Raw genomic sequence first — 21,860 nt, forward strand, 5'->3', positions numbered from 1 at the left:
GTTAAAATGCCTGGAGAGAACGCCCTTGGGTTTGTCCGCTTTGCTTATACAGACTTCTCGTGCAGTGGGAAAAAATGCACCGCTATGTGTTCCATATGTAGAAGAACTATCGAGGAGACAACCTCGAACTTCAATCGTCATTTGGCAAGACTCCACCCAGAGAAGGAAGTGACACGCTACAGTATGTTCATTGCTCTGTTGATAGCGGGCAGGGCTTGCTGAGCGATGAACTAGCTAGTGTTAACCCTGTCTTATGTTATTTGCCCTGTTGATAGTGGGCGGGGCTTGCTGAGCGATGCACTAGCTTTTTATCTGTAGCCTATTAACTAAAATGGGGCAGTCAGTGGGGCAGTAACATTCGTCCAACATAGTAGCAGAGACGGTTTCATATCAAGGCAGCAACAGCCACCGTCAAATGGTGTGGATGGAGTCTTGTTCTCGGACTCGACTCGGATCAATAGTGGACTCGAAATTTTCTTTCATGACTTGGACTTGACTCAGACTTGAACACTGGGGACTCGAGACTGGATTCAGACTCGAGGTTTAGTGACTTGACTACAACACTGACGCACAGCATTCATTCATTCATCCTTAGTAACTGCCTGGTCAGGGTTGTTGAGGTTTAAATTAGGCTACTAACCCACTTAATTTGATAGAATATATCATGGGCAGGTACAAAGAAAAATGAGTGCATGAATGCATGCGTGGGATTTGAAAAAAAAAAAAACGTCTTGCACACATCTCTTGCTGAAACCAGTTATGAACTTGAGTGATGTAGCAGAGGTTGAGGAACTGTCAGAATTCCAGACCATGCTGGCAAGACTAGTATTTCTACCTCCAGGGGGTTATAGGGGGTGGTTTCCAGTGTTTTCCAGTGTTTTTCGAGACAGTGGTATGATACTATTTCTGGCTATTACAGATACAGATATCTGGAGCACTAAACAGATATAGATCGTGGCATTGCATACACTCCTACTGGGTACCATCAGTTTATTTCAGTGCAACAGAGCTCCACCTTCAAACTTTACACGAGCTCCTCAAGTGTGAATGAAAAGCCTCCAGCTCTAGCACTGTGTCCAGGACTGACTGTGAGAAAGTGACTCCATTCTCTCCAGATGCTGAAACAAATGTTATCACCCAAAGACTAATAGATGTGAGGGCCTGAGCGTGGCCCCCCAGGGAACACAGCTCACTGAAGCAGGTAAACGGCGCTCTTGAACTCTCCAGAGCGCTCGCCTTTTGTTCTCGTGGAACAATGTAGCTGTCCATGTGATCGAATAACCCAACCTGGTGGATCCGCAGACAGGCACGGAGCACCGTGACATACCAGAGGCCTGAGCCTCCTCCGGGGGGCGGCAGATCTGAGCCGAACGGCCCCTAAGAGGCCCAAACAAAGAAGCTGACATGAAAAATGTGACTTCTGGAAATAACACTGCTAATGCGGATAATTGAGGCAGCGCTCTGATGAATGTTGGTTGTGTGGAGAAATGTGGAGCCTTAATGACACAGAGTGGGGAGGGTTTTAATGCTCGTTAATGCTACTTTTTAAGCTCGGGCAACAGAAAAATATGGGTTGGATATGTTTACATCATCAGAAATAATTGACCAGATTTTTGGCCTTTTTGTGTGTGTGCGTGTGTTTTTAAGATGATTGTTTATTCCAAGAAAAAGCTCATTTTGTTTAATCAGACCAGGGCTGTTGCTTTTCCGTTCTCTGATAGCGAAACTAGAAAAAAATGGGCGAACTAATGAAAGCATCATGTAAATTTGTTGGGAAAAAAAAGGCATAATTTTAGTTATAGCTCAGTCTTCATCAGCCATATTTGCTCTGGCGGTTACAGAAAAGTCACATGCACTTATCATATGAATCACATGATTCGGCACGGTGGTGTAGTGGTTAGCACTGTCGCCTCACAGCAAGAAGGTTCTGGGTTTGAGCCCAGTGGCCGACGGGGCCTTTCTGTGTGGCGTTTGTATGTTCTCCCCGTGTCTGTGTGGGTTTCCTTCAGGTGCTCCGGTTTCCCCCACAGTCCAAAGACATGCAGTTAGGTTAACTGGCTACTCTAAATTGCTTATAGGTGTAAATATCTGAGCACGAGTAGTATAGCGCCGTTGTATGCCTTCAACTCGGTCATGTTGAGCTGGGCCCTTCATAATTCCAGTGCTATTGAACTCACAGAAATGGCACTATATAAGTCTGTTATCAGTCGGTATTACACATATCGATTTGAGACACTTCACATGTTATGTTTCAGACATTTTCACACATGCATGTGTTTTTATTTGTATTTTTTTTACTTGTGATTTTTTTTAATATCCACGACTTAACCAAACTCTGACCTTTCCCATGATTCATTGCTGCGTCATAGCGGAAGCCGGAATCTTTCTTCCGCATCATTGTGTTGACATTTGTAGCTAATGCTAACTGCTATGTAGGTAAGATCAAAGATGACTAAAAGATGGTTACACGGGTCCGATTTTCTGACGTGCTCTGGCGAGAATCCAGTCAAATTGCCACATTTGTCGACCCTCACGGAACGTATAGATGACATGAAGTTGTGGCCCAACATCAGCTACGTTGACATTGTCTCATCTCATCTCATTATCTGTAGCCGCTTTATCCTGTTCTACAGGGTCGTAGGCAAGCTGAAGCCTATCCCAGCTGACTACGGGCGAAAGGCGGGGTACACCCTGGACAAGTCGCCAGGTCATCACAGGGCTGACACATAGACACAGACAACCATTCACACTCACATTCACACCTACGGTCAATTTAGAGTCACCAGTTAACCTAACCTGCATGTCTTTGGACTGTGGGGGAAACCAGAGCACCCGGAGGAAACCCACGCGGACACGGGGAGAACATGCAAACTCCACACAGAAAGGCCCTCGCCGGCCACGGGACTCGAACCCGGACCTTCTTGCTGTGAGGCGACAGCGCTAACCACTACACCACCGTGCCGCCCGTTGACATTGTCAGTTATTTTATTCTTAGCGAGAGCGTTGATGGCGATGAGCTGAGGAACTACAAAAGCACGGAGGTGTACAATTATCTACATAGTAATAAAATTGCCAAAATTATGTGTAAGACAGGGTGAGTTTGTTTGCTTAAAGGCTGAAGTTGAGCCGAGCCAGAGCAACAAAAAGGAAATAAATCAAGCAGTCATGCAGCAGCTGTCATCTGGAAGGTAGGCCATGTCAGAGTAGAGCGATGGTATTATTGTATTGGTTTACTACTAATGGAGTGTTTATATATTGTAAGTCGCTTTGGACAAACGCGTCTGCTAAATACCATATAGGCTCAATATGTATAGACTCAAGAAGCAAAAGCTTGGTCAGAGAAACATACGCTAACAATTTAAAGGAGAACTGAAAGCAAATTTTTTTATTATCAAAATTCTGTTTGTCTCATTTTATTAAATATAGGAATGCATTTCTGACAGCAAGTTATGAGTGTTTGAAATACGCTCTGTAATATATCAGTCCATATGTCAAAGCAATGTCCGTAAACGAGATTCGCTGAGACCTGTGCGAGACATCGTAGGACGGAAGTAAAACGTACAGCGGAAATCAAAGTGACCGACATCCGCCAACGTTGTCAAAAGACGCGTGCGCCCTCCTTCGAATGCTGACGTAATCAAGCCGGAAGTTTTCCCTGTGTCCGAAATCGCTCCCTACTCACTATATAGGGCACTATATAGTGGGGACGCCATTTTGTAGTGCTGTTCAAAACCTTAGTGAGGATTATGTGGGAAGTGCGCTCAGTATAATATGGATTTATCACAAAAATACATGCATGTATTTATTATTTTGAAAACCCACCAGCCGCCTGATCTGGCACGTTTTAATTGTCTCATCTCATCTCATTATCTCTAGCCGCTTTATCCTGTTCTACAGGGTCGCAGGCAAGCTGGAGCCTATCCCAGCTGACTACGGGCGAAAGGCGGGGTACACCCTGGACAAGTCGCCAGGTCATCACAGGGCTGACACATAGACACAGACAACCATTCACACTCACATTCACACCTACGGTCAATTTAGAGTCACCAGTTAGCCTAACCTGCATGTCTTTGGACTGTGGGGGAAACCGGAGCACCCGGAGGAAACCCACGCGGACACGGGGAGAACATGCAAACTCCGCACAGAAAGGCCCTCGCCGGCCGCGGGGCTCGAACCCGGACCTTCTTGCTGTGAGGCGACAGCGCTAACCACTACACCACCATGCCGCCCCGTTTTAATTGTGCGACAGTAATTGACGTAAATACCAGCGCAACGGACTCATCCTTATCCTGTCGTCTTTCCAACTCTTCTCTACTCCACATTGGTTCGAAGCCGTATGGAATAATCTCTATCACTGATGAAGCTGGCAAATCTCGAAATTAATCTAAATTGGAACGATATGGCAATCTGGCTGCTGTGTAAACGGTTTTCAAAATGGCGGCGCTGACACTTCACGTTTGAAGTCTCGCAAAAGTCTCGTGAAGATCGCGCAGATAAGCGACGCCTGCCGTGGACCAAACGAACTACATTCAACATGGCTAAAAATCGAAAAGGCTGATAAGTGTAATATAATATGCTAATACAAGTCACGATATAAGGTTAATAAAACCGAAAACGTAATTGAATAACACGTTAATTAAAAAATAAAGCAAGTTTAAAAATGACTTCAGTTCCCCTTTAATGCAGATGCAAATGCTGTCAAACTCTGGAAACAATAAACATCCCATATTTAAATAATTACGTGTCTATGTATTTGTCGAAGCTTCTTCAACTTCTTAACTCTGCTGATCATTCCAGATATTGGATGTTATTTGTAGGCTATTTGTTTACACTAGTACTTCATCACTGGTCGCTCTTGGATTCTCTCGGCTACATGAACTTATTGTTAGTCGCTTTGAATAAAAACGTCAGTTAAATGACTATAATGTTTGAATAATGTACGATATCAAAACAACAGTTACACAGAATTAATGTTGTCGATTCAGGTCCAAAATGAAGTGGTTAGTGGAAAGACAGGAATCGTATGTACAGATGAATAGCATATAGTGCTGGACAACACGCCTTGTGAGTCCATTTGTGCTCAAAACAGATTCCAGTCATAAAATCTTTAAGCGTTCGTGAGTTGTTTGTGCGCCCAACGGCACACGTTGAACCAGAAAAAGGCATAATTTAAAAAGACGTTATCCTCTGACTAAAGCATGGTTGTCGTCGCTAGCTCCGCTCGGCTACGTTCAGCTCCCTCAGCCTCAGCTATTTAGATAAACCGGAAATCAAAGACCGGCATCCGGGAGAGGCGGTTGTCATAGCGACCCCCATTGTCTCTCGCAGGAAAGCTGTGGATAACATATCATTAATCTATTTCCGTACATGATTTTTTTTTATGTGTAGGGCATTTGGTTTTACTGATCACATTCATATGAAGTCACATGTTCACTTGATTTCTCATTGCACAATATATCGTAGCTGCATATGTAATCCCATATTAGTCGCATAATCACATGTGAAAAACACAGAAATTGTGCGATTTTTCTTTACCGGAGTTCACACCACAGCTGATGTCTTATTTTGAAGTTTGGAAAACGCAGGTGTGTTTTATCAGCCCGAGTACACTGCAAAAAATGGCCTTTCAAAAATAAGAAGTAAAAGATTAAAACAAAGCATATTTGCTTGAATCAGGTGAAAGAAATCTGCCAATGGAACTAGTCAAATTTGACTTGGTAAGATTTCTTAAAGTAAGATGAAAAATCTAACCTGTTTTTAGATGAAATAATTCCAAAATAAGATTGTGGAACTTATTATGCGAGATCTGATTAACTCAAAATAATCAAAATAGTTCTTATAACAAGATCGTACTTCTTACATTTAGCCATTCAAGTCATTTTTATTTATTTCATTTTAAGGGTATTTCACTTAAATTCATGACAAAGTCATAGCAGTAAAAACTGAATTTAAGATAAATATACTAATATTAGGATTGTTAAATTCTACAACTAAGCATTGCTAGCTTAAAAGATTCTCCTTTTGTGACCTGTAATTAGTAAAATACTCTAGATATGAGACCAGAGACTATCTTGAATCAAGTTGACGACACATGTAGCATTGCAACAAGTTTATTTTTTTTCTCATTCATATTTTTTTTCTCATTATCATTTTTCAACATTCAAACATTAAAACATCTCTTAAGATTCCACTTCCCCAGGACCTCAGGCACCAAAAAAATAAAATAAAGTCTACGCATTTTGACTTACAGTGCTTACACAACGCCAAAGCAACAGTGCAGTGTACAAGGGGTTTACAAGATCAGGCACAAAAAAACAAACAAACAAACAAACAAACAAACAAACAAACAAACAAGCAAACAAAAAACACTGAACTTAACTCACAGTATTCCAAAAAGACCTCACGAAAGCGCCCTCCACTCACTCATGGCCTTTTTGAAGGCACTTGTCTGGTCTAGAGTATGTACAGCATCTAGAAGGACCTCACTCTGAATGACTGAGGCTACATCCACACGACAACGGCAACGAGATTTTTTTTTTTTAAATATCGCGTCCACATGGGCAATGGATCAGTTAAATTTCGGGTCCATATGGCAACGCAACGCTTGTTGAAAACGATGCAATACACATGCCACACCTCTAGGTGCGCTGTAAGACGGTCCCATCGGAGACACCAGAACAATAGAAGAAGAAGTAGACGCATGCGCATAAACCCCTTCTTCTGTAGCATTAGCCACATTAGCTTCTGCAGTGTTTGGACTAAAGACTCAGCCCTAAGGGCTATTTTCTCTCTCTCTCTCTCTCACTTTGCACCATTACACAATAAATATTCACAGTGAAAATATTTTGTAAGCGCGTTTCATGAACCAAGTTATAGGATTTGTTGACAACTCGCATCGAGTTCGTTACACTTCTACCCGGCGTGAAGCACTGACAGTCATGTGGTTGTGACGTCATCGTAAACAAATCCGTTCTACTCATCCAGACGACTTCGCAACGGTACCATTGCCATATTTTTCCACTCTGGGACCCGTTCTCAAAAGATTTCGTTTTGGGGCACCCAAAACGCCGGTGCCGTGTGGACGCCAGGCCGAAACGATAAACAATTTTATCAGATTCACCTGAATCCGTTGCCGTGTGGACAGGGCCTGAGTAAACAGTCACAGTAAACTAAGGATATGAAAGGTGACCCAAACGTCTATGCATTTTGACTTACAGTGCTTACACAACGCCAAAGCAACAATGCATTTTGGGGGCACTGACTATTTGGTTGGTTGGTTGGTTGGTTGGTTGGTTGGTGCCTGATTTCAGTAAAGTTCATTTATTCCCAAAACAAGCATACTTTGTTTTTTTTTTTTCTTGAAACAAGATGAACCGCATTTGACAAATGTCCAAAATGTACTTACTTGTTTTAAAAAAAAAACTTGTTTTATTTTCAAAGGTGCTCCAAATAAGACTTTTTCAAGACATTTTGTCTATACAAGATTTTCAAGATGGACTGTCTAAAAACTAGCCTTTCTAGCTAAATGAGGTTTTGCTTGTTGGGCAATTATGTCTTATAATAAGGGTGGCTAGATGTTTTGACTTGAAAATAGACAAACTTCCTAAGATTTTTTTTTTTTTTTGCAGTGTACATTCGAGTGTCTACTGAAGGTTTGAACGGTTCCATTTCAAGTCCTAAAGTGCAAATTTTTCTGGTATATTCTGCCTTCTTTTTTCCATAGTGGCACAGTTTAAGATTGGCAATAAGCACCCTCCTTTGATTAATCTTAATGAGTTGTGTTGTGTTGTGTTGAACCCATGTTTTGTTGACCTAGTTCTTTCTTATTTTGTCTCGGCTCTTCTTTGGGCCTTTTCTCTACCCCCAAACCAAACCATACCCCCCACCCCACCAATAACTCACCCCCAGCATTAGTTAAGGGACATTAACCGGGACGGGGCGCTGAATGAAGCTGTTTTGCTTGCATCCACTCCACAGCACAGTGCTCTCACACACAGTGCTATTATAGTGCTTCCCTGAAAAATATCCCCCTGCCCTTTTTCATGGGACAGAGAGGCTGGTGAAAGCACCGAGGCCTGTGTTTAATCACATGACCTCCATTGTGCAGTGTAGCATTGCTTTCTGCTGGGAGGTTATGAAGTGGCTGTGGTTTAATAGGAAGCTTTTCAGCTCAAAGGTCAGATCTAAACGGTGCCGTACGAAGCTCCGCAGTCTTGTGTGTTTAACAGCTGCACACCGTTATTGTTGTGGTATGTTCTTTTCTGAATGTCAGGTGTGTTTTATGGTGTTTTGCATCAATTAAACCCGACCAGGGGCATTTTCCATGACAAACGCTCTAAAGAGGGTGGGATGAAGTCACGCACCAACCCTGCAGCTTTGAGGCCCAAACAGTCACTGGGTATTATAACAATATAAAAAATGAAAGCATGTTGCATATTTATGGCTAACCAATTACAGACTGCCGAAGTTGGATTCACTCCAACATGTTAAAAGATGTGCGCACTGTGAGATTTATCTATAAAGTTATCTCAACGGTTCAAACTCCGCTTCACCGAGGCCAAGGCTCTGAACATTATAAACATTGTAATAAATATTTTTGCAGATTTTACAAAACTTTTTGATACAAACCAGAGTTATATGTGACAAGAGCTGGAAAAAAAGGTCACGTCCTGGATTTCGGTTTGAGCTTGTCCGTCATGCCATCATGGATCACGCAAGAGGAGAAGGATGGAGAGTGCTGACTCATACCACTGTTGAGTGTTTGGCCCCCCCGGAGGCCCTCACAGGCTCCTCGGATATAGGTAATGATCCATGACCCTTGACCTCTCCCAAACTCCCGCTCTCTCAGAAGAATTTTAATACAATCCAGAAACCATCAGAGGCAAACCTCATATCTTTCTTTCTCATCTCCTGTCTTTTAATCCCCCATGCCAGCATGTCAGCCTTTTATAATTAGTCCCGAGTGCTAAAAGCCTAAGAAACCCGATCTGCGATGCTGGTGCCAAGTGAGTGGAACAGTGGTGTTAATGTTCTCTTAGAACAAAGTGTAGAAAAAAAGGAGAAACAAAAAAAAAGAGAAAGAAACAGGACTTACAGGAACACTTACGCTAATTAGAAACAAAACTCTGTAAAAGACTTTAAGACTCCAAAAAACCGCACTGTTATGGCACTAAAAACAAACTTGGTCCTACAAAAGATCAACTGCGGTGTCTCATTATCACAACAGCTAATGAAAGCCCACTTGGATTTAATGGGCCATCCCAAGCCAGGAGAGTATTTATTACAGGAAAGCGTTGATTTTGATCCCTTTTCATTCCAAATAAAAATTCCCCACAAAAGGAGCCATAATGAAGAAAATACCGAGCTCATATAAACGAGGTTGACTGTAAACGGAGTGTCATGCGCAACGGCGTAGCCTAGTAAAAAGTTGCTAAGCAGTGCACACACTCCTTATTAATGAGGCTGTATTTGATTTCAAAGGCATCAGAGGGTTTTCTTCTGGTTCTAGCATTGCGTCTTTCCATGATTCTCCCGTTCCTTTAGGGAAAAAAAAAACATCGGATTTTCCCAAACAGAGGGTTTTGTCCTTGTTTTGGGGCCATTAAGATGTGGGGATGTGGGTATTTGTGCACAAACGTGTATACGATTGAGGAAGGTTGGATAGTCTGCACTACTACAACAGGCCAGAGAAGCTTCTCCCCTGCTGTCAACTCCGGTTTGTGTCGAGGCCATGCTTCTCCTTGATAGCGTCCATCATTCCCGCTAGTTCAAAGAACGTCTGGCTGCAGGTCTTTGTCGAAAGCCCAGTTGGATATCTTTTATGTCTAAGATGTAGGATTTCTTAGGATGACTTTGATTATTTATTTATTCCACTTCTCTTGTGTGATAGTGCCAATATTTTACACGAAACTGCTCAGCCTGCTCTGAGACTCTACTTTACTATAGAGTGGTTGGCTTTGAAAGTTTTTTCTTTCTTTTTTTTTCCTTTTTTTGAAGTTTCTTAAAGATTTTTTTCTTGCTCTCTCTCCCTCGATACTCTTCTCTCTCCTTCTCTCTGTCTTTCTGTCTTGTCTGCAGGGCCTCATCATATATTCCCGACTTTCCACACGCCAATCCCCATCGACATACGTCACCATGAAGGAAGATACCACTACGAACCTCATGGCCTTCACCCCTTGCATGGGTAAGTAATGATGTCTTCTCTGTCTCTCTAACCAAATAGCTAAGTCATGTTCGAGTCCCAGTGAAAAAACAGAGATAAGCCCAGTGGACTTCTGATGTACATCTGAGCCCACAACCAGAACATCAGAGACGTAGGAGCTCACCTGGCCTGCCATCAAAACAACCCTGACTACCAAAACATCAAACAGAACTGAAATGTGACAATGTGAGAGAGGACCAACCTCCACGACAAATTGTTTACAACAGGAAAATCAACAAAGGACTAAATTTTGTTCCCCGAGTGAAGGTCGACCCAAAACATCAATCAGCACTGAATTCGCATGATAAATGAGAGAGGAGATACAATTCTAGTCAGACGAAAATGTGTTAAAGGAATAATCCGGAGTGATATGCTTTCTAGGTCTATTTTCGCATTATTGGGAGTGCATAGGGCGGCACGGTGGTGTAGTGGTTAGCGCTGTCGCCTCACAGCAAGAAGGTCCGGGTTCGAGCCCCGTGGCCGGCGAGGACCTTTCTGTGTGGAGTTTGCATGTTTTCCCCGTGTCCGCGTGGGTTTCCTCCGGGTGCTCCGGTTTCCCCCACAGTCCAAAGACATGCAGGTTAGGTTAACTGGTGACTCTAAATTGACCGTGAGTGTGAATGGTTGTCTGTGTCTATGTGTCAGCCCTGTGATGACCTGGCGACTTGTCCAGGGTGTACCCCGCCTTTCGCCCGTAGTCGGCTGGGATAGGCTCCAGCTTGCCTGCGACCCTGTAGAAGGATGAAGCGGCTAGAGATAATGAGATGAGATGAGATGGGAGTGCATACGTTGAGTTGCTACCCCAATCACGTCACTTGGATGTGTTTTGAGACAGTTCGTTTTTTGCGATTTCAACCAGAAAGCGCTAACATGGCAGTGCAAGGGGCATGTCTTTTTGCCGATACAAAACGCTAGTTTTAAAACCATTGCAAAGCTCAAAACAACATGACAGTTCTGTGGAAGTGAGTAGAGGGTTCCTACAAACAAAACGAAGTGTCCCTGGTTCTGCAAGTGCAGGGACAGAGAGTGTAGAAGAGTAAATACAAAGCCAGTACCTTACCTGAAGTTGTTCTTCTCCAGACGCCATCTTCAGGGGAAAGTCCGTAAGGATGGGCTCTGCACTCGGCACTCGACTTTTACGGACTTTCCCCTGAAGATGGCGTCTGGAGAAGAACGACTTCAGGTAAGGTCACTGGCTTTGTATTTACTCTTCTACACTCTCTGTCCCTGCACTTGCAGAGCCAGGGACACTTCGTTTTGCTTGTAGGAACCCTCTACTCACTTCCACAGAACTGTCATGTTGTTTTGAGCTTTGCAATGGTTTTAAAACTAGCGTTTTGTATCGGCAAAAAGACATGCCCCTCGCACTGCTGTGTTAGCGCTTTCCGGTTGAAATGGCAAAAAACGAACTGTCTCAAAACACATCCGATTGACGTGATTGTGGTAGCAACTCAACGTATGCACTCCCAATAATGCGAAAATAGACCTAGAAAGCACATCACTCCGGATTATTCCTTTAAGTCGACCTGATTATTAATTTGCTAGCAAAGAATTGCAATACAGTGACCGAGTTGTGTCCAGAAGGTCTAGTTCTTTCAAATAAAACCATCAGAACTGAAATCTATTGAGAACTCAGGGAGGAGACACAATTTAACTGAAAGCAAGCAAAGTTGCAAACAAAGTTGTAAACAAATTGTTTACAACAGGAAAATCAACAAACAGATGACCAAGTCTTGTTCCCCGAGGAAAGATCTGCCCAAAGCATTGATCAGAACTGAGTTTCCCAAAAGCATCGTAGCACAAAGATCATCGTTAAATGGTAAAGCGAGCAGCACAATGAACACTTTCTGTCCTAGTTAAGATGCTCTTAGCGTTAAGAGACTTTTGCGAAACCCACCCCAGAACTGAAATCGGATGAGAAATGAGAGAGGAGATACAATTCTAGTGAGTGAAAAGTCTGAAAACTCGTTAAGTTGACCTAATTAGCAGTTTGTTAGCAAAAATTTGCAATACAACGACCAAGTGCTGTGCAGAAGGTCTAGTTCTTGCAAACAAAACAATCAGAACTGAAATCCATTGAGAACTGAGGGAGGAGATATGATTTAACTGAAAATAAATCAAGTTGTAAACAAATTGTTTACAACAAGAAAATCAACAAACAAACGACCAAGTTTTGTTCCTCAAGGGAAGACCTACCCAAAATGGGAATCGGATGAGAAATAAATCATAAGTCCTTCCCACGCCAGAACCTGGTCTTCCTCAGGCAGTCTCCCGTCCCGGTACTAACCAGGCCCTTGAGGTGCATAGATTGGCAGTGCCAATCCCCGTAGCCCTCAGCCTCTCACACAGCTAGGGTTATAGTGAGGAGCTGGTTCTCTGGTAATCACAAGAGTTTGCCTCCCCACTCACATTTGTATTGCAGTGTGACTTGCTAGACGGCAGTAGGTACCATTTTTACGACGGTGGTATGACCCGACCGTGAGTAGAACTCACAATCTCTCGATCGAGAGGCAGACACAGTAACCACTAGACCAGCTCGTGATATTGAGAAATGAGAAAGGAGATAATATTCTAGTGAGAGGCCTGGAAAGTTTGTTAGTTTGGCCTAATTACTAATTGTTAGCAAAAAATTTGAGAAAACAATGACCAAGTTTTGTGCAGAGTGATGAGTTCTTTCAAAATCAAACAATCAGAACAGAAATCCATGGAGAACTGACGGAGGAGATACGACTTAACTAAATTGTGGACGATGGACGGACAACAGATGATGGACGCCACACCATGGCAACAGCTCATCAGCCTCTAATGATCAGATTCCAGTTTGACAGTGCATATGCTCAACAGCTATGACTTAACTCCAGATCTGTTTTCTGAGTAGCATTTTTTTCTCCTCAAATCACTGATATAACTTCCCACAATGAAACCCAAGACAATGTGTAATTTCCCAATCACTGGCCAATAAAATATCAAACACAGGCAAGTACTTAACCATTGGCACACGCAAACATTTCTACTATTTCCTTTCTAATCCATGCTGCATGTGGAGATTGTGAATTGTTTGCCATCTCCAGCCTAAAGAGAGACATGCTCTTCCAATTAACATGAGTTTTTGCATTGATTTCTTCCTCGATCATGACAGCACAATGTTTTCCCTTCCAGTGGAACCAAATCCTCATGGTCAGAAATGTTGCCGTCGACTTCCACAGTAATGTAGGGTAACCTCAAGACCTGAGTCGTTCCATGCGTCCCATATGAATTTTCAACTGGGAGCTTTGTGTTGTATAAACTGAAGTGGGCCAAACAAGTTTTGAAGTTACACTTTGTTGTCAGTACTGTACGTTCAACTCAAACTACTTTATTTTCCCCAGTCAGAAACGGGGTCTGCCTCCAAGGCAGGTTTATCTTAAGAAAGGGGCCGAATAAATCAATACAATTCTGGAAGTTGTGTTCTTACATTTAAATTCACAGATTTTGATGGTGATACATATGGTGTGCCTGGTAGCAGCGAGCCTATTCATCATACGCAGTGGCGAGTAACGGGGGGGGGATGGACGTGTCGTACTACTCGGCTACCTTGATTAATGTGATGTGATCTTGACAGTGGACCCCTAATTCATCAAGGCTTTGATCTAGCTGTCTTTCTCTCTGCCTGTGCCAAATTCATCTAATTACAGGGACGTTGCGCAGCAAATTAAGCACGGTGTCGCCCGTGGCAAGCCAAGCCACTTTGTTACAGTCTTGGCGCACCGTGTCAGAGGTCCCTGCTCTAATCGTCTAACATGACATCTCCATACAGTGCGCTTCATCACTGTTTGCATATACCGTAATGAGGCCGCTGGTTATTTTGTCAGAGCTGTCACCCAAACCACGCCGGGAAACTTCCCTTGCTTTTTTTTTTTTCCTGCAAGAGAAACGTTTGCTGCCTCTCCGAGTGGCCGGAATGACAGAGGATGCGGTGATTCATCTCCGGAGCGGAGCAGTGGAGCACTGTGGGAATTCTCGAGACAGAGAGGGCCGGGGGCTATGGAGCGCGCCACCCACTTGTCTCATGGGCTGATGCACACGCGTTGACACACACTTCCCATGCTCTGCGCTGCTCTGTGTGAGAACGCAGCCAAAGGACTAGACACTGCAGAACTGAAGACAGGGCTTTGAACTGAGGAGACAAATGTAGCATGATGTCTGATGGAGCGTTTGCTATTTTTACTAGAGACCTCCAGGAAGCCTGAGGAGAACTGGTCCAAAGTGCAGTCAAGTACCTTCAATTAAAAATCACATGCCAGTGAACCGCATTTCTGAATTTCTACCTCATATACTTTGACGTATAATATTTCTGCAAGAGTGAAAATATTTAACAGTTATTCCACGAAATCGAGTCAGACATGAGCCGATAGCCGATGAAGCTCGTAGCACCGAGTTGGCTATAAGCCATGTACGACGAGATTGAGTGGAATAATTGTTTTATTCTATCCACTGGATTTTGAGAAACAGAGCATTTTTAGTTTTAGTTTTTGAAAATTCGATAAATAAAAACTTTACACAAAGCGTCTGACAAAATCATTTTCCACTTAGAATGTAAACAAACCGGCGAAATGACAGGAGCAATTTGTGAAAAATGCGTTAATAATAGTTCTTGAAAAAAAAAGATACGTTCTTCTTATTAAATACTTTCATTCCATATTTTGTTGCTTTTTGGGGGGTTTTGTTTTCAAGTAGAGTTTTTATTTCATCCTCGGTTGCTTTAGTAATACGCTCCGCCATTTTGATTTTTTTTCTTCTTTAGGGTGTTTTTGGTGGTTGGTAAACCAGCTTAAAGGTGCATTACTGCCACCGACTGGGCTGGAGTGTGGAACAGGCGATACTGGGGGGGTATTCTTTTAGCTATTTCTGTTTCTTTTAAATACTTGATAACAAAGTGATAGATCTGACTTGATGCGCACCGCCATTTTGTTTTTCTCTACTCACGGTATAGACCCTTTTCACTCACGTGACCTTCGTAAGTGCGACCGCCATTTTGGACATGAAGAAATAATGGTTTATGGCACAGACCCTTTCGGTTCTCGCTCATCTAGCTGCTACAATGACTGCTTAGACTGCAACAATAATACCTAACACACATTTAAGTATCCGTCGTAAAGACGTGAAACTCGTTGAGTGACGAGTGTGTACATTGATAAGCTAACACAATCTAAAAGTAGACATACCATCACACTGCCCTGGCGCTGTGTACAGTTTCCCTTCTATGGTTTGTGCACTCACTATTTGCCATTACTTTCTCCAACCCAGTGTTCGAACTATGCCGATATTTTCGGGGGGTCCCTTTTTTCCCTTGGGGGGGCGCGGGGGGTGCTTGCGCTTGTCTCAGAGCGCGGATCTCCAAACACATGAGAAGCCTATCTTACGCACATATCATGCGGACTCCACACCTCCACACACGCATCGCGTCTGAAGTCATAACTCATCAGGGGAAATCGTGTCTGCATTGGCATGTTCAAAAAACAACCTCACGTCAACAATGATACCACACGCAAGAAAAAAAAAAAACAGTCGGGCTACTCAACACATCTGATCCACAGCAGCACCAAAGCATCACTGGAAATCATGTCAACAACCAATCTTCCATTTCAACACGCGTCAACAAACAAATGGCACCACAAACATGAACGAATCGGTCAGGCTACCGATTCCAAACCCACAGCAGACGAATAATTAAATGCATCTTACCTTAAAGCAGAATCGACCACAAAGGAAGTGTGTTGGCACTGTTGGCACACTTCCTTTCTACTAGTTTGTGTCCCCAACCTGGCAGCAGCAGTCGTTGTCATATCGGTTTATTTTATCTTTGATGTAAACACAACACTTCGGATATGCAAATGCTTCCCGTTACACACGATTGCTATGTCAATAAACATCATTTTGCCAATATTTTAGAGACCATCCATCTTCTCCGTCGGTCGGCATCTGTTGGGATCCGATAAAATGATAAATCTTGCCTTGTGTGTTGATGGTTACTACATCCAGGTGCACAACAATATAATGGCATGATGGAAGTCTTGTTGAAAGTAAAAACTTTCTTTGATGGCTATATTCCTTTCGATGCTTCGCCGTCGTTCCTCGTTGGCTGTGGTAGACTACTGGTAGTACATGTCCAAAATGGCGGCCGCGTTTGTCGTGACGTCACGTGAAAAGGGTCCATATGAGCTGATATCCTAGTAGTAGAATAGCCAATCAGAGCGCGCGATTGCTCATATCCAGTGAATGTGGACGGAATAAACTCAAATCGTCTCACATGTAGTAGTGAGGTGTCTAAACAACCGAACAACCCTTAATAATGTCTAGATTATAGCATTGCTTCGAAGAGCTAAGAGTGTAGCTCATTTTAATCGATAAATCTGGGTCTCATGAGAGACCTTTTCTGAGAAGGAACAACCCTTTGTTGGTCAACATAGAACCTTTATGGATTCTGTTATGGATGGACACATGAAGACAAGACGAGCTCATTATGTCTTATTGATACACGGTACTGTGCAAAAGTTTTAGGCCCCCTATTTTTTTTTTCATGCAAACTTTGTTAGAGATTTCTATTTTATGACTTCTACATTATCGAATCGGCACAAAAACATTTTAGAGTTCCAAACGTTCGTTTTCCAGCACAGCATTAAATATTACAGGGGGAAAAATGCCTGTATCTGAGCAGCATATTACATAAGAGAGCACTTTTCAGATTAAAAAAGAAAACATAATGGAGGCTACTGGGTTTTGGTGCAAAATTTAAGAAGCGAGTGTGACAGTCGTGTCCAGAAGAACTGTGGCTGGTTCTGGAAGATGCTCAGTAAAACCTACAGCTCATTTCCGCATAAAACTGCACTCATTGTACCCGAGACTTTTTTTTTTTTCCAGCAAAGGGTCGTCTCACACCAAATATTGACTTTGTTTCATTTGTTACGGCTTACTGCTTACTGCTTATAGCATTTTTTAAATGTTGAAACATTTCATTTCATTATTTTTAAGCCATTTTTGCTCTACAGCATTTCTTTCCATGTGCCTAAGACTCTTGCACAGTACTGTGTATAATATTCTTATAGAGCTGCTGAGGTGACATGGTGGTTATTTGTAACACTGTGGCCACAGTAAATATACTGGGGCTACAGCGAAAGCTTTTCAAGATATTTTATTGCCATGAAGTACTTAATTTGTGGTAACTATTGTATTTGAGTGAGGCAGAGCGAAATCAATTGAATTAGACCATGGATATACCATTAACCCACAATGCCTTAAGGGAATTCTCAATGTGAATTGACTTTTTCCGCCCGTTCCCACCAAATAATTAACCGGAGGTCATGTTTTAAGTATGACGTTCCCAGAACATGTTGAAGTATTTGGCTCATGATACACAATTCAAAGCCATGACTTTGGTATTTCATGGTTATATCATGATCATTTCTGGCCATATTTAGTTAATATTAATATTAACTTGTGGTCATGCTTTATTAAGAAAATAACCATGACACATTAACGCGGGCAAGGGATTATGACCCCATGTGGGATTGCTTGATTTGCAAATGGAAAATCAAGAAACTCGCCATCTCCTCTTTTGTTTTTTTCATCTGCTTTACAATTTAATATTGCTGTATCTACAGTATAAAGGCAAATTTGTGTGTTACGACACTGCAACCCTGCTATAACAAACTCCTTGAGGGAGGGACGTCCAAATAGTTCATTATACTGAAAAGTTCGTAATACTGAAATGGACCAACTTGTCACACCAAACTCTCACTCTTACATAAAACAAGACCAGCTGTGTTTAATTTATATTTACGCTTAATTTGCGTACATCTTTACGAAAGGAAATAAGTCATACTCGCTGTCATCTGCTTGCCACATCTTCTTTCTTTTCAGCCCATCATGTTGATTGCAGTTATGGATGAAGTCTTGACGCTCTTTTTCTTTTGCTTTCAATGTTGAAATTGAAATTTTGGGGATATCATATTCTTTAGACAAATTTATTGTTTTCTCACCATGCTTTAGAACGTCCAGGATATGAAGTTTTTCTTCAACGGAAAGTGTCTTATGTTTACGAGTAGCCATGACAACAATGCTTACGGAGTAAAGACTCGAGTAAAACTGCTTTTAGCTTAAATTTTAAGGGATTTTTTTTAAAGTCAGTGATCACTGATCTCGATAATTGTTAGTGATCAACACATAAGCTAAGCTAGTTAAGCCTTTGTTTTTATGGCGTTAACACATATTGTTAATTTAACTGCAGAACTGATTACGTATTGTTTGTGTCTGGTGGGGAGAGGAACACATGGCTCAGTCAGTGCGTTTACATGCACATAGAGAAAATCGAATTTCTGCCATAGCTCAACTGAAATCGAAGTTCTAAATGCCATGGAAACACCTTAGCTCGGCTGAAATCGAACTGAACTGGATTTCTCGTAATCGAGCTACGCAACCTAGATTATGCGATTGTAGCCGAGCTACTTAGTGCATGTAAACCCTATCGAGCTGCATAGTCGAGCTACTTACTTCAGCACTGCCCCTTCCGGAAGTGACGAGTGATGAGACCACAAGCGGGAAACACAACAGCCTCGGTCGGCATGACAACAGTAGTAGAAACGTGCACTTCTGGAGCAATGAGGAGACAGAGTTCATGCTCATTCAGCTTAAGGAGTTGAATATAATATATCTCGATGTTGCTGTCCTCGTCGTTGTTCTTCTTGTGAACACGGAACTGATAACTTTGTTTATACTCTCGAATAGCTCTTCTTCATGACGACAACCGGAAGTGTACCAACACGATGGGGCGTGTAGCGCCACCTGTGGCTCGGGTGCACAACGTACCTCACACAATAGCTCGATTTCCTTGTGTGCATGTAGGATTGGATTTCTCTGGCACCCCTGCTGGGACCCTTAGCTCGATTACCGACAGTAGCTCGATTTGGATGTGCATGTAAACGCACTGAGTGATGGGTTTTTTTGAAGACTCTCACTGTGTCTGAAATCACTCAGCGGCAAAAAAGAAAGTATTCAGCCTTGATTTAAAAGAACTGAAAGAACCAGCAGACACAAAGTACTTTGTATTTATTAATATGGGAAATATGTTCATAATAATAATAATAATAATAATAATAATCAGTTGAATTTATATAGCGCCTTTCTTATACCCAAGGTGGCTTTACAATTTAATAAAAAAAAGTCCACCAAAAGAAGGTCAGGATGTCATTCCAGTGGTGTAGCTGCCACAGTCCCACCAAAAGGCGCACGAAGATAAATCCCACACCACCTGCACAGCCACCGCGACGCCACCAAGCAACATCACTCAGAACACTGCACCAAGCACAAAAGCACTGCCGCACAGAGCGCTGAACAACCAAGATGTTAAAAGAGCAACAAGCTCACTGTCGTCCACAGCGAGGGGCACAGACATCACCAATGGCAAACCATGGCCTGGTGGGAACCGACGCCCAAATCTGGGTCCGGAGCTACACCACAACCGGCACACAAAACACTCAAACAAAAAACAAACATTAAAACTACACAAACACAAAAAAGAAAAACAAAAGGGAAAATAAAATAAAATAAAAAGCTCCGGTGAGAAGCGGCAGCCAGAATGCGCACAGCGTACTCTCAACCGGAAACGGAAAAGATAAAAAAAAATAGTATAATATGTATTTATTATTTTGAAAATCCACCAGCTGACTGATCCGGCACGTTTTAATTGTGCGACAGTAATGACATAAATAACAGCGTGGCGGATCAGCTTCCGAAAGCGTTTTTTCATTTTCCCAATGAGCTCACTATATAGTCCACTATATAGAATCCTCTAGATAGTGAGGAGGGAGTAGTGAACAAATGAGTGATTTCGGACACAGGGTTTGACTCATTGCCTGTGTCTGAAATTGCTCACTCGTTCACTACTCATCTCTCATCTCATTATCTGTAGCCGCTTTATCCTTCTACAGGGTCACAGGCAAGCTGGAGCCTTCGTTCACTACTCCTTACTCCCTATATAGGGAATTACTATATAGTGGACTATATAGTGAGCTCATTGGTAAAATGAAAAAACACTTTCAGACACTGCTCCGCCGCGCTGTTATTTACATCATTACTGTCGCACAACTAAAACGTGCCGGATCAGTCGGCTGGTGGGTTTTCAAAATAATAAATATATGCATGTATTTTTGTGATAAATACATATACTGAGCACATTTCCCACATTAATCAATACAAAGTACCTGCATCTTTCAGGTTTTTTTTTTCAATCAAGGCTGAATGCTTTCTTCTTTGCCGCTGCCTTTCTTTTATTGAATCAAATTTGAGACTTTTGATTTGATTTCTTTCAGCGTGACCGCAATGCATAATGGGATATATTACTTTGGTTAGTGACCATCGGTTGTACACTACTTTTCATGATGCATTGTGGGATACTTTGAGTGCACTATATAGGGTGTAAATAATCCTCACTAAGGTTTTGGACAGTGCTACAAAATGGCGTCCTCACTATATAGTGCCCTATATAGTGAGTAGGGAGCGATTTCGGACACGGAGATTGTCACTAAAGGCAGGGGACATGAACTTAGTTTGTTATATATGAAAGTTCATAGTAAAAGAGTTTGTTATAGTGGGGTTGCAGTGTATTATAAAATGTTACTTGGAGGCACGTTCAAACATAGGAGTTCAGCGATAAAAATGGACTTATTTCTTCATTCCTTGACAACATCAAGTGACTCTGACTCAGAAAATTATTAATCTCGAATAATAATTTTAAAAAAAAGTAAGGTGGGTTTTCTGAAATTTGAGATTTAAAATTCAAATGGAAGTTCAAAGTGTGAGATAATGGAGACACCCGTCTGTTACACACTCCTTTCAACAAGTGCAATTACCTAAGTGCATAATGATGTGTGCAATTTTGGAAATTTACATGCATTTAACTCAACTCTGAATACAGACCTCTGTGTGGTTGGAAGTACGTGTGTGTGTGTGTGTGTGTGTGTGTGTGTGTGTGTGTGTGTGTGTGTGTGTGTGTGTGTGGACTGTGAGTGTACTGTTGTAGAATGTGTGATTTATCTAAATCACAGTGGTAGCCCCTTGCTACAGCTACGACTGTCTCACACTATGATTTATCTCTGCCTAAAAAACAGACAAATATGCACAGAAATATCGAGTTTAATCTGCAAGCATGTGAAAATCTCAATATCTCCCAATGCACATACAGATACAAAGCATCTCATATGTACTGTATATACGCTACTGAGTACTGAGAAATTTAAACCTCAATACAGTGTAATCATGACACTCAGTGGTGCCAGGCGCCCACATGATGTCGCCACGGATGATCCTGACCCCTGTTGCGTTTGTGAATGGGTATTAAGGCTGAGGCTCAGGCCTCCATTAGCCTGAAAGGCCAGACAATGGGTTCACATGGGCACCTGACTTCCTGGCAAATGCCAAAACAGGTGCACTGTCCATCTGCCGGGCATGAATACTACACCAGCACGGCCACCTGAAACAATGTCCTCGTCCCAGGAGTCTGGCATGACAGTCTGTCCTCAACAATAGCCTGGCATCAAAAGCTCTGGAATAAAACCCCTCCATCGTGTCTGCATTGTTATTACAAGGGGCAGTGTTATGACACAGACTGATTGCTGACTATCAA

General features: G+C 42.3%; 1 protein-coding gene across 1 annotated transcript in view; it reads left to right on the top strand.

Annotated features, from left to right (window-relative positions):
• The window catches only part of LOC132899239 (zinc finger protein GLI2-like), a 199,813-nt gene that overhangs the window by 88,570 nt on the left and 89,383 nt on the right, over positions 1-21,860 (top strand). The window contains exon 3 of the mRNA XM_060940985.1: positions 10,078-10,183. Coding sequence (XP_060796968.1) covers positions 10,078-10,183 — 106 coding nt within the window. The remainder of the gene's footprint in view (positions 1-10,077; positions 10,184-21,860) is intronic.

Source organism: Neoarius graeffei, chromosome 15 (assembly GCF_027579695.1).
Source record: "Neoarius graeffei isolate fNeoGra1 chromosome 15, fNeoGra1.pri, whole genome shotgun sequence".
Taxonomy (NCBI): Eukaryota; Metazoa; Chordata; class Actinopteri; order Siluriformes; family Ariidae; genus Neoarius; species Neoarius graeffei.